General features: G+C 39.4%; 1 protein-coding gene across 1 annotated transcript in view; it reads left to right on the forward strand.

Moving 5' to 3' along the window:
• Positions 1-2,368: 2,368 nt before the first annotated feature.
• The window catches only part of uxs1 (UDP-glucuronate decarboxylase 1), a 37,267-nt gene continuing 24,025 nt past the window's right edge, over positions 2,369-15,610 (forward strand). Inside the window, exons 1-4 of the mRNA XM_015966159.2 lie at positions 2,369-3,049; positions 4,845-4,872; positions 4,955-5,003; positions 15,033-15,076. Of these exons, the coding sequence (XP_015821645.1) occupies positions 2,959-3,049; positions 4,845-4,872; positions 4,955-5,003; positions 15,033-15,076 (212 nt within the window). The 5' untranslated portion in view covers positions 2,369-2,958. The remainder of the gene's footprint in view (positions 3,050-4,844; positions 4,873-4,954; positions 5,004-15,032; positions 15,077-15,610) is intronic.

Consider the following 15,610-nt stretch of genomic DNA (forward strand, 5'->3'; position numbering starts at 1 on the left):
GAGACTGTAATCCATGCTTTTATCACATTGAAGCTTTACTACTGTGATTCTGTTCAAACTGGGCAAGTAAGGCTTCCATAAACAGATTGCAGGTGGTGCAAAATGCTGCGGCTATGTTTCTGACTGGTGCAAGGGGGAGGGATCACATCACCCCGGTGCTGGAAGACTTACACTGGCTATCAGTTAGTTTTAGACTTGATTTTAATATTTTACTCTTAGTTTTTAAAGAGACAAGGTGTAGTTTTTACCATAAATTTCTGGAAATATCCATCAAAATGTTGTTGAAAATGAATGAAATTATTCCATAGTTGAAAAATATTGGCGACTTCAAAACATATAACCATAAAAATCAGGTCTAAAATACATGGGAGCGGGTCTAAGTCTCTGGGCGACGCCATATTAGATGCCATGTTTCCTAGCCGTAACAAACGGTTACAAAACTTTCGTCATTCTTAAACGTTGTTGTTCTACACATTTACCTCCTCACTTGTTGCCAGTGATGACAGGGAGTCTGATGTGCTTGTTATTTTGCTAAAATTAGCACTCCCCAGGGCTTTTTGACCCTAATGGGCATCCATTGGTAAGGTCTTACTCCAACACAAAAATACTGCTTGCTTGCAACGATTTAGGTATCTACTGCCCCCTATCGCCAGAAAAAATGCACGCTGTCACTTTAAAGTTATATCTGGGGAGGTGCCTGTCTATCTTCAGCCACTTGTAAACAGCCATGCTCTGTTCTATACTCGGTGTAAACAAAGGCTTCAGTCTCTGCCTTACTGCCAGATTATCTTGTGCCAGTTGAGGTCTAGTGTTCTTGCATGCTCTAGTTTTGCTTACAAGTTGTCAACGACGTTCATGTCCCCAGAATATTCCTTTCCTTCCTTGGTCTTTGCATATACACACAAACATATAGCTCTTATGGTTTCTGAACTATGACCCCTGCTCTGTTTCCTGACCACTACTTTATGGCATTCTCCCTATTTTCTACTTCAGCCTTTCAAGCCCCTTGCATACTGACCACGTTACTGGATTATGTTTGTGTGTGTGTGTGTGCGTGTGTGTGTGTGTGTGTGTGTGTGTGTGTGTGTGTGTGTGTGTGTGTGTGTGTGTGTGTGTAGCTTTTCAGCATCTGTGGTATGCACATAAAACATACAGTAAGTGTGATTTAAATATTGAAACCCACATTCTAACTGTCGCTAAAACAATGGAAAATAAACCAATATGCACGGGTAAATTTCTAAAGCAGAAACAAATCTCGAGGTGATCAAACACAAAATGCCAGAAAAAAACAAAAGCTCTTGTGAAATGGGTGAAGGAAAAATTAACATTCTTTTTAGTTCAAACAACAAAATGAGTGTGTCTGGTTGCTGTCAGGTTTTTATTTTTTTCCTCAAAATGATAATAGTTTTCATTATTTGCTCAAGCCAAAGCAGAAAAACCTTTACACATCAGAAAAAGTAGAAAAACCTAATTCTTTCACAGATTATCACCAAAAATCTTGAAAACACAAATTCTTCATTTTCATAAAGCTGTGAAGAAGTCACTTCTAGGAGATTTAAGACAGTAATGTTGATGTGGATTGTAAGCATCTGAAGAGCTCGAGGCTGATGAGATAGACACAAAGAGGAATGACAGAGCAGCAGCCTCAGGAAAAATATTCAACACATTCTGCCACTTCTGATTTTATTCATGACTGATCACAGTACATGCAGCTGAAATCCTAGAACAAACAACATATTTAACCTATAAAGGTTAGTACTTTTTCAGGTAATGCTTTGCAAAAACAACCCCAGCATTTAAAATTTAGGTTGCTAATAAAGCACCACCTTTGAAAATGGTTGACAGAATTGTATTCGTTGTACTTCCTCACCCGCGGAGGGGTCGCTCTTCTCAGGAGCTGAGGCTTGGCTACAGAGTGAGCATCTCTTGTTTTTGTTTCCTTAAAAGCAGCTGAAGGCTCTCACTGTGATTCATTTAGATTAAAAACCGGGTGTTACAGTTAAAATTAAAAAATCTTAAGAGTGTAGGGTGCACGATTTTGCAGTTAGCTCATTGGAATTTATCAGAATCAGACAACTAATGATTTAGAGCTCGCTCGATATTTTCCCCTTCAGTCAATTTATATTGTTATGGTTCCATTAAAACATCCTGTAAAACATAACAAAACGTCATGCAAAACATTTTTATAGAATATACTCGTCAATATAGCTCATATATTTGTGAAAATATAGAAAACATACGAGAATAAATTGTTTAAATAATTTCTTGTGATTTATGAAGTGAAAAACGTCATCCTGAACGAAAAGAATATCAGGCTGCTCAATCAAGCAATGAGCAATCGATCATCTGCTACTCATTGGCCCAGCTGAGAGAGCAAATTCCGACTTGTTTACTTTTCTGCGACATTAAACCGACCGGCTGATTACTTTGTTTTTTTTCCCTCTTAAATATAAACGTGAAATACGAAGTGTGGTTTATGTTTTGCTGAACGTTAGCACAGCGCAAGAAGTGCACGCTGTCGGAATGGAAACTTGCTAGCAAGACGCAGCTAATCTGGAGCTAACGGCGAACCATTAGTTTCTGAGCGTATTATTAAGGCTGGTGAATTATTATTTTTTTAACTTTGAGATTTTTAAAATATACACGGTATATCTGCTTTGGGGTAAATGAAGCAGGTAAATGTGTTTAGGTGTAGTTGAGCGTGTTTATCATCCTACGGTGTAGTGACACCTGATACTGTTAGCTACCTGAGAGAGTAACGCTGCTGGCCACGTAAACTGCTCCTGCTCCTGGTGTTGACGTAGCAGAGGCTGGACGCCTGGCCGTTCACATCTGAAGTCACAGCCAGCCTACCTATGGACTAAGAAATCCTCCGATGGCATGAACTACAACTCAAAATGCTCTAGCTGGACTTGAACGAGTGGCCGGTTGGTTTCCTGGACCGGTTGCATTGATCGGATGATGAAGCGGGTCGTCCGGCTGATTTCAGGCTTAAATAGAAGAATGATGAAGCTACTCTTTGCCCTCGCTTTGATCGCCTACATTGCCTGTAAGTATACTAATCTGGATTGTTTTGATATCGTTAGACTTTGTAGGTTCTATGGACATTTCTACAACACTGGGCTTTACTGTTTGTGGGAACTAAACAACACTATGCATGCTCTATTTGCGAAACCTTTGCTTAATCTGGAAAATGCTTTGAATGATCCACAGGCGACAGGCAGAATAAACACAAAGTGCTAACTGTGTAGGTTTTAGGTGGGTGGGAGGTAGGAATACCATCACAATTAATACAATGTATTTTTATTAACAGTGCAAAATATTAAATAAGTTGATATTTAGTAACCTTCTAAACTATTTACGTTCTTGTCTGAATATTTGCTCACATTTATTGAGAGACCTCTGAATGGAATGTGTTCTAACTTCTTGATGAGCTTGTTTTCCTGAGGATGTAGATTGGCTCAGATCTTCTCAAGCAACCCAGACATACCTAATAATGTTGAGATCAGCACTTGGTGTGAATCATTGACTTCTTGTTCTTCATAACACTAAAGATAGTTTTAATTACACTGGATTATTTTGTTCAGGGCCAACATGCCAGTTGCAAAATGATTCACCCACCTCCCTGATAGTATTACGCCACATGTTTCTCAGCATTATGAACACCATTATTAACATTTTTTCCCAATCAGCTCCAAACCTCCAAGTAACTTTCCCCAGACCTTCAGCAAACAACCCTCTTTCTGCTGCAAACATATATTTAAATCCAGAGAAGCCGCTGTCACATTTTGTGCAAAGTTAATTTGCTTGGTCTTCTTTCCATGTTGACTATGCGGCTTTTGAGGAACAAACATATAAAATATTTCTATTATGTTAACATTAAATGAGTTAAAACAAGGTAATTACTATAAATATTGATGAAAATTCACCCCTTCATGCTATACAACTGCCTTTGCCACCATTTCAGAGTCCACAACAGCCTAGAAGTTGGGGTTTCTCCTGTTGTTTTCAGATGATCTCTCAGAATCTTTTGCTCTCCAACTCTGAGCTTTTACCTCTGATTGTGATGCTTTTTTTATTTTTATTTTATTGTCTTTATTTCATTCAAAAAAAAAATAACACAACAGATACTAAACAATATTCATGAAAACACAATATATATTTGAATGAAAGGGAGCAGATAGAAGAAAAATCTTATTATTTCTGCCCCCTTTTTAAACTTAAATATCAATTTATATTTGTGCAGTCCCTCACCAGTTCTTTCAGTCCCGTAACTGTTCACATTTGTTAATTATTATGTCCACATCAATTGTCCGTTGTCATATCCACTCAACACACGTGATTTAATGTGTAGACTGAACACTTTTAGAGTTCTTGACTCTTTCCATTCTCTGTCCAGGAAATTCCACAACTTCACACCATTCACAGATATGCTCATTTCCTTCATTCTTGTTCTAAATCTAGGTTTTTTGAAGATTTCAAATCCCTTCAACGAATAACTGCTATCTCTCTTTTCAAATATATGCTGAATATTCTTTGGCAATGTACCTTTATTTGCTTTATACATTATATGCCATATTCTCCAGTTGACCAAATCGTGAAATTTAATTACTTTATATTTTATAAATAATGGGTTAGATGGAGCTGTACTATGAGTGTTGTCTATAATTCTCATTGCTCTTTTCTGCAAAACAAACAAAGGTTGTGTATACGTTCTATATGCAGTTCCCCAGATTTCTACACAATAATTTAAGTATGGCAGAATCAGTGCATTTTGTATTTTAAATACATCTGATGCTCTATTATTAATCTGCACCTTATTTTTCCACTTTTCCTTTATTCAGCTGTTTGGGGAACATACACAAACATGAGGTAAATGACATAGTTTATTACACATCTTTTTAAGTAAGGTGTGTCTAACAGGTGTTAAAGCTTCTCATTTGTTCTGTTACAGGCTAATACAGGAACAAGGAGATGTGAAGATTGAACAGAAAATTGATGAAGTGAGTTGGAGATAAAAATATTTTTTTCCCTTGTTAATTGTTTTATTATAAATGAAACTGACTATTTAAAGAAAGCATTTAATCTTTGATTAGAATATTAAAAACTGAAAGATTAAATATTTACAAAGTCCTTAGGGCATTATGGAAGTTTGACAGCCAAAACATGTATAGAAATAATAAATCGTCGTGTAGTGTACAGGGGGTTACGAGAGGTGATTAACACCACGTTGTCAGCTGCCGATCAGAAATCGTGAGCTTGCACGGACTTCAAGAGTGTTTGATATTTTGCTCGTTCCTTGTGATGGGTGAAGCGGTGCAGCGAGCGGTCGCGACCCAAAAAGTACCAGAACCGCTCACGGCGCATGCGCAGTTATGCATCAACACAGCTCGCCCGTTGTTCGTTTTTGTTTCTACATGTTTTTTTACACACAATGACAAGGATTGTCAAGAAAGCGTGTTTGTCGTGTTCATGTCAAATTAAACTGATCACAAAAGACCGATTTACTTTCTTTATTTCGTTTTCCTCATCCAACCCCCATAACTCCCTGTGTGTCCTCCTGCAGCACTCCCGAAGGACAACAGGCAAAACAAAACAAAAAAGTCTGACGTGTTGTGTAAAAACTGCCATTTTTTTTAGCATATTTTTAGGTTCGATGTGTTGCTACCAGACGTACAGTGTGAGCAGTCAGGTCGCATCCGAGAACTGGGTCGTGCAGTGTGAGCACATGACTCGTGAGATCTACCCTGCGAGGAAGTCGTACAGTTTGAGCTGAAGCTGAGTGCTACGAGTGAAAAAGTCACACAGTGTCCGCCCAGCTTTAGTCAACTGAAAGTTGCGCACATTTTTCCGCTAAGTTTTCTTTCATAAATCCCAAAGTTTGCATGGAAAGTTGCTTACGCAGTTTTGCGACCGCTAGGGCTGCTCGATTATGGCAAAAATAATAATCATGAGTATTGTGACTGAAATAGAGATCTTGAATATTTAAGACTATTTTTCATTTTATGCTGATTTTATTTGTTTTTATTCAGTCATTAAACTGCTCAGGGCACAATCAGGACAAAAATAAATAAGAAACAAGATGGTCACTAAAATAACTCCTGATTCCCAGTATAAAAAGACCAATATACTTACAGCTCATAGTTTATGACCCAAGGGCTATAGACCTTAGTTTAACTCATTTAAGTCTAACCAGTACAGACCCAAATACCAATATCTTGCAAATACTGACAGCAAGAATTATACAGTGGCATTTATAACAAATAAATTGATGTTCAGAAAATGTTGTGTAACATTTATTGAGTCGTGTCAAGGTGCTGTAGGAGCGTGCATTAGCACCGTGTCCTCAGAGAGATTAGTTAGTTATCAGCGTGAGGAACTTATTTCTACCTTATTTATAAATATTTATTTACAAGTACATCAGTTAATGTAATAATTGTCCCAACCACAGCTGCACCCCCCCCAACCCGGTCTCACAGCAATCAAGGGCAAGCTGCACGTGTGTTTAGCGCGCCACACACGCACATTTAGCCGTTTTTAGCGGCTCAGGAGCCCGCAGGTGCGGTGTGTGTGTCACTCACTCTGGTTACTCCAACAGGGAGCCGGCTCTGAGAGCCGTTTCTGTAGCGACTGACACATCACTACATCATTCCCTTTCCTAATGTCCTGAAGAACGGTCCGGAGTGTTTAGCTAACCTGCAGGAAATGTCGACGACAGTTATCCAGAAAGTAGCTAAGGGTTACCAGAGATGTTTCTGAGGTGTTCGCTAGGTACTTTTAAGATTTAAAAAGTCAAGAAGGGGGTCTGAAAAGCTGTTAGAAATAGCGTCAAAGTCGCTAAGTTGGCAACACTGTGGGAGGAGCGCTTCATTTGCAACTCAGGGCAGCGCAAGTGGGAGGAGTAAATAATCGGCTTGTTTTTATAATCGTTCAAAACTCAGATTGTAATTGTGATTAAAATTTGATTAATTGAGCAGCCCTACCGACCGCGTTTTGTGCGTAAGCAAGCTTTTTAAGTGAGGCCCCAGGGCTTTTTGACCCTTTTTGACCCTAATGGGTATCTATTGGTAAGGCCTTACTCCAGCACAAAAATACTGCTTGCTTGCAATGATTTAGGTATCTTCTGCCTCCTATCGCCAGGAAAAATACACACTGTCACTTTAAGGCTTTTTGTTAGTTTTTAATAGTTAATTTTGTGAGTATGAGAGCCAGTGAGGGGAAAATGTGTTAAACAGACCAAAATCTGGTGCCTTTTATTTCCATTTGTTGTAAAACATACATTGGGTCACTTCGATCTTAATTAATTAAGCAGAAAAACCATTTGACATTTTTTCAAAGTTTTATAATTGGATTAAATTCTGTTTTATTTATATAGCACCAGATCACAAGAGTTGTCTCAAGGCACTTCACATAGGAAATGGGGGTGTAAAAATTTCCAAATCTCACAAAACCATATTGTCGCAATATGAACCTCACGATACGATATTTATTGCGATATTGTGGCTATGCTCACAATAATAAAACTCATAACATAAAATACTTAGATTGGTCATTGGTACATTTGTCATTAACTTTATTATCATTATGACATTTTGAACAGCCCGAAGAGCCTTAAAGTGCAAATACAAGTAACAACTCAATATATACAGTCAGGTCCATTAATATTGGGACATCGACACAATGCTAACATTTTTGGCTCTATACACCACCACAGTGGATATCAAATGAAAGGAACAAGATGTACTTTAACTGCTGACTGTCAGCTTTTATTTGTGGGTATTTACATCCACATCAGGTGAACGGTGTAGGAATTACAACAGTTTGCATATGTGCCTCCCACTTGTTAAGGGACCAAAAGTAATGGGACAGAATAAGAACCATAAATCAAACTTATACATTTCAATACTTGGTTGCAAAGTCAATTACAGCCTGAAGTCTGGAACACATAGACATCACCAGACGTTGGGTTTCATCCCTGCTGATGCTCTGCACCTCCAACACAACCTGGCTGAGTATGAGCAGCCATCTGCTGTGAGTCACTGGGGGTTTGAGAACACACACACACACACACACACACACACACACACACACACACACACACACACATTCTTGTCTTTTATTCGTTGTGAAGACCGCCTTTGACTTTCCTACATTTTAATGACTGGATTGTGCCTCACCCCAGCTTTCCACTTGTTATGAAAGCGCTCGCCTAATGTAATAGAGGCGTTTTACCCACAACCTCATTCCAAACCGGGAGCAATTCTGACGTGAAGCGAGAGTGAAAGCGTTCCATACAGCTGATCCCGTGACGTCACAAAATCGCGGGAGGTTTGTGGTTGATTTTCTGCTGTTTACTTTGGCTATGGGGGTTATAGCAGGAAATGACATGACATGATACGTTTACCTGCATGTTACTGTAATTTGGAAAGTTTCCGGATGTGTATTACACTGCTTTATGTTTAACATTCTGTCTTGCGCGATCTAAACTGTGGAGTTTGTCTTGTTTTGGAAGCATAGCATGTAAAAAGTGGACTCAAACGTAAAGATAGAGTGCCCTTGCTTCTGGGGCGCGTCCAAAATGTCATACTTCGCTGCTGGTGGAAAGGAACTCATCCACTATAACGGCGGCTAATTGCTATGTAGTACATTTCGCAACCCATTACCGTGCAGTGGGAAGAAGGGTTCACCCTAACCCTAACTTTAACCATAACCAGTTTACAGAAGACATAACCAGTATATTCCTAACCTTAACTAAAACTTAATTCTTACCATACCTCTGAAACTAACGAGTAGACCTCTGTAGCATTGTACCAAATGAAGACCAGGCAAAGAGTCCTCAATTCGCTACTAATGTCCTCGCTTAGCATTGTACCAAATGAAGACCAGGCAAAGAGTCCTCAATTCGCTACTAATGTCCTCGCTTAGCATTGTACCAAATGAAGACCAGGCAAAGAGTCCTCAATTCGCTACTAATGTCCTCGCTTTACAGGTGAAAAGTTTGTCACTGGTCCTCACTTTGATGCAAAGACAAGCACGCGCGCGCACGCACACACACACACGTCTATACCTAAAGTGTTTCTAATGGCTGCAAACATTACAATGAGAAACATCTTAGGATGAGTTTATGCGCTGTAGAACAGCAGCAGACCTAGAATTGAACATCAGGGGCTGAAGAACATTATTATTGTCCCAAAACAAGCTCTGTTGTTGTGAGTGAGCTCATGTTTTGATTGGAGGTTGAACAGACTAAATAGTTTGGTCACTAATTAGTTACGAAGAAAGCAGCAGAGGACAAATCTCCTCTGTCCTAAATCTGTCAAAAGATTTAACATGAGTGGACATTATTCCCACACTGATTGCATAATCTGTTTCCTCTAATAAGTCATTGATAAAATAAGCAGTGATTTATTATCTTGTGTTATGAATGAAATGATAGGTGTTAGTGTCAATTTGCTGCCTCTTTTTGCCAAAGTTAAAGACCCAAGGACACGTTTGATCACATGGCTTCGTGTATGTGTTGGTTGTTAGTTGAGTCATTTTCTCATCAACTGTAGATAAGCTGCTGTTGTTTTGCTTCATAAAGCTAAGCTTCACTAGTCTTCTGTTTTTAACACATGAAGCCTGTTTCTAATCTGACCAGCAGCTGTAAACATCCTTTTTTCCCTAAACCAATCTCCTCTCTGATAATCAGTTGTGTTATTCTAGCCTTGTTGCATATCAGTTTGTAATTATTTAGACTTCTACAAAACTCACGTCAGACCTGTGTGGGTGTGAGAATGAGCCCGAAGTTCATGGGTAAAGCGAATAAATAAGACAGACCCCGACTCCTTGCAGCTTAATTGATGTTCTTATTTATCTAATGGACAAAATATCTAGAAGAATATATGATATTTAAAAGGTTGTTGAAGGGAGAATTTCTGATCTAAATTGTTGGCTTTCTTTCTCCTTGGACAGAAGTTCTGGCTCTGGTTTATTTTGTTCTCTTAGAAGGAATTACAGTTTAAAAAAGTATATATTGGTTAAGTAAGATCAAATTTGGTATTTGACTTTATAAACATCTACAGCCATTGTTTTTGCTCAAGATCTCAAAGTTGATTTAAAAACAAACAAAAGATATAAGCTTTAACAGTAGCTAGAAAGCTAAAACGTCTTGATCTAGTCTCAATTTAACTATTTGCCTTATTTTGTGTCATAAAGCTCCAGCTGGCTTGTAATCGGTGATGGAGCAAGAAAAGCCGGATGCACCAAAGATGTGTCAAGCAAAACTGTGAATTGAAATAGTTGGGAATAGAAAGTAGCTGTGACTGCCAGGAGCTGTCTCCAACTATTGGGACAGTAAAGTGTAAGAAAACCAGTCATTCAGTAAATTGGAGCTGCACATTGTTGACCAATCCTGAAGGTGCACCTGCAGCATCTGCCAAACATAAACATAAACCTGTCAGTGCCAAACTAATGATGGGGCTTTTTCCAAATTAGGAACGATTTAGCAAGATAATATTTAAAAAATATATTTTATTTATTATAAAAACATACTTGTGTTTTTAAAAATTCATCACAATGAATGTGATATATTTTACATTTAGTGCCACGGGGCTAGGCAATATATCCAAAATGTATAGTTATTGAAATTTCTGACTCTAATTGATATTATGTGTACGTGCATGTCAGTTTAACTCATTAACTGCCATTGATGACTAAAGTCGTCATTTGGATTTTTTTTACTGTGTGGGCATTGGAACGTGCCCCCGCACAGTGTGAACAAACATCTCAGCTCTAAAGCCGATCTTCATCCACATACGTCACACGTCACATGATCAGGAAGTAGAACATCCATGTGTTAGGAGATCGTTTTGGGCCGCTGCTGTAAAAAAAAGTTAGCCGCGAACCGGAAAAGCTTCTGCCGATCACAATTCGACAACGGATTATTAAAGAATGGATAACGCTCGAAACGCGCGGATTCTTCCTGATGTGAGAGGTGAGTCTCCTCTTTGTTTTGGTAGTTTTGGTGTTGACATCATCATAAAGCGCAACGTTCTGTGACTCTTCAAAAAACAGTGAAAACGCTGAAAAACGCTGGTAGCGAAGGGATTTTCTGATCAAGAAACGGCTGGCAGTGGATGAATTAAGAAGCTATACCACCTGGAGTCACATGACAACATAAGAAATGTAATACACGTGACGGGACAGCCCCATCTAGTGGACCACTTTTGTTTTTGCGCATACATGTAGTTATTGTCCATTTATCGTTATTTAGGGGAAATCCTCAGTATATAGTGATATTGATTTTAGGCCAAATTGCCCAGCCCTCTTGTACCACCAGAGCACTCAAAAGGTCAATATTTCAGTTACATTTTATTATTTATCTACTTTTTTATGTTTTTTATTTTATTTTGTTTCATGGTATTGATTTGACAAAGACCATGTCCAAAAACATTACTCTTATAGTAGATTTAGTTTAGCTGAAGCTAATTTCCATTTGCGGTCCCCGTGCAGGTGAGCACACCAATAAAACGATTCACAAAAAGGATTAAACATCTTCGTCTTTAAAAGAACTCTTACCTCTGCAGCTACTTATATAACATATTTAAAGTCAATAGTAGGCTTTGTTTCTTAAGATAAAAACAAACGTATTAACGTGACGGATGTTGACCCAGCTGATTATTACAAATACCACAGGCCGGTATTCAATTAAAGGCCGGGTCTCCAATTTTGGCCGGTGCCGGAGTCAGCGGAGGTGAATAATGGCCGGTCTCTTATTGTGGCCGGGTGGAATGTGGTAACAAGCAAGTACGGGGGGCGGTTGTGTCATCGTCTCACTTTTGATTTGCCAGTGATAGACCGTGAGGGTAACTTTAACCGTGCGGAGACGATGAGGAGGCGAAAATTTGATATCAAGTTCAAAGAGAACGTGCTGATTATGCTGCAGAACACTCTGGGGAGCAGTAGCAGGGGTTGTATGAACTAGTCGACTTCACTATAGTGACTTTTTATGCCTGTCGTCGACTAGTCGCTGTCACGTGATAATGACCGGCAAGATGCAGCCCTCGGAAAAGACAGCAGCCTGCTGTCAGCAGGTGACAAGCTCCTGCGCTCGGGGGGGCAACGCGCTGTGCCAGTGCGTCGGTACTGACACGCGATCGTTCATGTCGGTTCATTTCCTTTGATGTTTTCTGTCTTTTATTTGCGCCTGATGTGTTTCGCTGCTGTGGAGTGGGGCACATCACCTTGTCTTCCGACGCGCTGATCACTGATGCGGCTGCCAAGCAGGGAGCGCTCAGCTGTTTTTGCGGTCGGATCTGCCTCCTGAGCACGGCCACAGTAACAATCAGGTGTTGCCAAATTATTTAACACGCGATCGTTCATGTCGGTTCATTTCCTTTGATGTTTTCTGTCTTTTATTTGCGCCTGATGTGTTTCGCTGCTGTGGAGCGGGGCACACCTTGTCCTCCGACGCACTGATCACTGATGCGGCTGCCAAGCAGGGAGCACTCCGCTGTTTTTGCGGTCGGATCTGCCTCCTGAGCAAGGCCACATTAACAATCAGGTGTTGCCAAATTATTTAACACGCGATCGTTCCTTTCCTTCAGTGCGTCAGAAGACAAGGTGATGTGCCCCGCTTCACAGCAGCGAAACACATCAGGCGCAAATAAAAGACAGAAAACATCAAAGGAAATGAACCGACATGAATGATCGCGTGTCAGTACCGACACACTGGCACAGCGCGTTGCCCCCCCCGAGCGCAGGAGCTTGTCACCTGCTGACAGCAGGCTGCTGTCTTTTTCGAGGGCTGCATCTTGCCGGTCATTATCACGTGACAGCGACTAGTCGACGACAGGCATAAAAAGTCACTATAGTGAAGTCGTCTAGTTCATACAACCCCTGCTACTGCTCCCCAGAGTGTTATTTGCGCCTGATGTGTTTTGCTAGCCTAGTGAACGAGACCAAATTCTTGCTTTGCAAAGTTTGGTCTAGGCATGCTCCATTGGAACCTCAGCAGCAGAGCCGTCAATGGAGCATGGCCAGACTAAATAATACATTTGTTTAGTCTGGCTTGCCAGGCTAGTGTTTCGCTGCTGGAGCGGGGCACACCTTGTCCTCCGATGCACTGATCACTGATGCGGCTGGCAAGCAGCGCGCACTCTGCTGTTTTTGTGGTCGGTAGATCTTTTAGAACTGCAGTTCAAAGGTAACTCATAAGGTGAATATATATGAACCCAGGTAGCAGTTTCTCTTTAGGATTGAGAGGAGATGCAGGAAGATAATAAACAGGCAGGACAGAAAAATAGTCAAATAAAAACAAGTTAGTTTTTGTAGTGGTTGCAACAAACAGACACCATTGAAGGTAATCAGAAGTGAGGAACAAAAAATGAAATAATTATTTTAATGTTTAGAGCAGCAGGAACTCTGAGAGGCTGCAGGCGCATCAGTGAGTTTGCGGCCGCTGCGCAGGGGGAGGGGGGAGAGGGCTGAAGCAGAAACTACCGTTGTTAAAAGAAATGTGTTTAACTTTGAAAATGTGGGCGCAATTTTAATTGTCAAAAACTCCAGCGAACCATTAGTTCATTTTGCTCAAATAGAAATAGATGCCTGCCTCTAATACTGGCCCTCCTTCCAATAAAGGCCCGGAGCTTGATGAGCTTGAGTCAAATACAGGCCCGGGCCTGTATTAGAGGATTTACGGTATGTTTTTAAGTTGTGAGCACAGATTATCAGATCATTTCTCATTTTTGGAAGCTGGTTCCACTGTTTGTGGAACTGATTGTCCAAAAGCGGAACGTTTTCTTGGAATGTCACAGTTAAGAGGACATTGATGTCCAATGTGCCTGTTCAAATCAAAGTGGAATGAATTTTTAAACTTCTAGATCTTTCAGAAATGTGTGTCCATCTTAATATTGAAAATCCTCTCATCTTCACATGTTCAACTACTAAAAACATGCTGCTGACATAAAATCCAATGTTTAAGTTTTCTCAACGTGTGATTTTCAATTAAACATCCAGTTTAAAGAATTGGCAAATAAGTGAATTTAGCGTGAGCCAACACAGTTTGTTGAATCGACCATGTGCTTATCACATAACTCTAACGCGTACTGAATTAATTGGTTTGTTATCACTTTGACCTTACAGTTGACTGAGTTAGCAAGTCTTTGAAATCTCATTCCTTTTCTGAAAGCCTCGTATGTGATGCTGCCTTGACTTTATATAGAAGTACCAACATCAGTGAGAATTTCAGTGATGAAGTCTGGAACCAGAAGGTTTTATTAGAGTTTAGACTCATGTGCATGCGGGCTGTTAATAATAGTTATTTTAAAATTATTAAACTTTTAATGTGAAAATATAATAAGTGTTTTTACACGTTGTACACTAGAAATTCATTAAGACGTCCAGATTGGCAGGTGATAATTGTTTATTTACAGCAGCTGAGCTACTTTTAATTGGTGCTTTTATTGGTTTGTTTTCTGTTGTGTGTGTTTAGATGTATTGTAGGTCAGTTCCTTTTGGCCCGTGTGATTAGGAAATAACTGCTAAACAGATATGAAAAGTGCCTGTTTGCTAATTGTCTTAAATGCACTGAAAGTCTGTTTCTGGCTTGTTGCTTCGTTACAAATCTACTGAATAAATGATAACTATCAAACACATTATGTCTAACCATAATCACTGGTTTCATTATTGACAACTTCATTCTTGCTAACATGAGGTATTTATTACTCTTTGTGACCAATTGAAGGCACAAAATTGCAAGAAATTATGTCTCACCTTTTTGTCTCTGAGGAAACCAAAAAGAATCGAAGGTTTTGAGATGGGTTCTTGGTGCACGCAGCGACAACGCCGTTAGTTTAAAAGAATATTTGTTGTGCAAATAGTGGTGACAATTTTTACTCAAAACATGATTCACGGATAAATCGACACAGAAAGGTGAAATCTTCGCCTATAAACCTGCTTTAAACGAGCTGCTGCTGTAACAAACCGGAGTCAACACAGTGTTTCTGATTCACCAACAGCTGACTCATTTCTCCCTTCTCAACTCGCTTTAGGTCGTGTCTCCTTTGAGAGAAAAGATTCGTGATCTTGAGCAAAGGTATTTATTTTTTTATATTCCCAGCTTGTCATATTTTTTTAAGCCTGTTCATCCTTTCTGAAAAAAATCTACATTGTGAATTATTTATTGAAATAACAGCAGTTTAACCTGCCCTGAAGATGAGAGCAGAGGCAGATTGTTGTGATTTTTATTGTTTATAACTAAAAGAGATGCAGCTTAACTTTTCCATGGCATCAAAACTTCTGTTTCTAAAGGTTGCAAAAGCATGTTTACATGAAATGCTGACAATAGAGGAATTGTTTTGGATTATCTTGAAGTGTTTTTTTTGTTTGTTTGTTTCATACCTCATTGTCCCTTAAGATGTCAACTCAGAATGTAATTATATAAAAGATTGTTTTAAATAGGATTGAAAATGTTTTACATGTGAAAATTCTTTGCAGATAAATGATCGACAGCACATCCCTCTAACCAGGAAAAAAATACTTTTATGTCTTTCACTTTTTGTGTAATCAGAACAGATTGTTTAGAAAAACTTTAGTGAATCTCAGCTTATTTGTAATTTTCTCTCTTTTG

This window comes from Nothobranchius furzeri, chromosome 14, assembly GCF_043380555.1.
Source record: "Nothobranchius furzeri strain GRZ-AD chromosome 14, NfurGRZ-RIMD1, whole genome shotgun sequence".
Classification (NCBI taxonomy): Eukaryota; Metazoa; Chordata; class Actinopteri; order Cyprinodontiformes; family Nothobranchiidae; genus Nothobranchius; species Nothobranchius furzeri.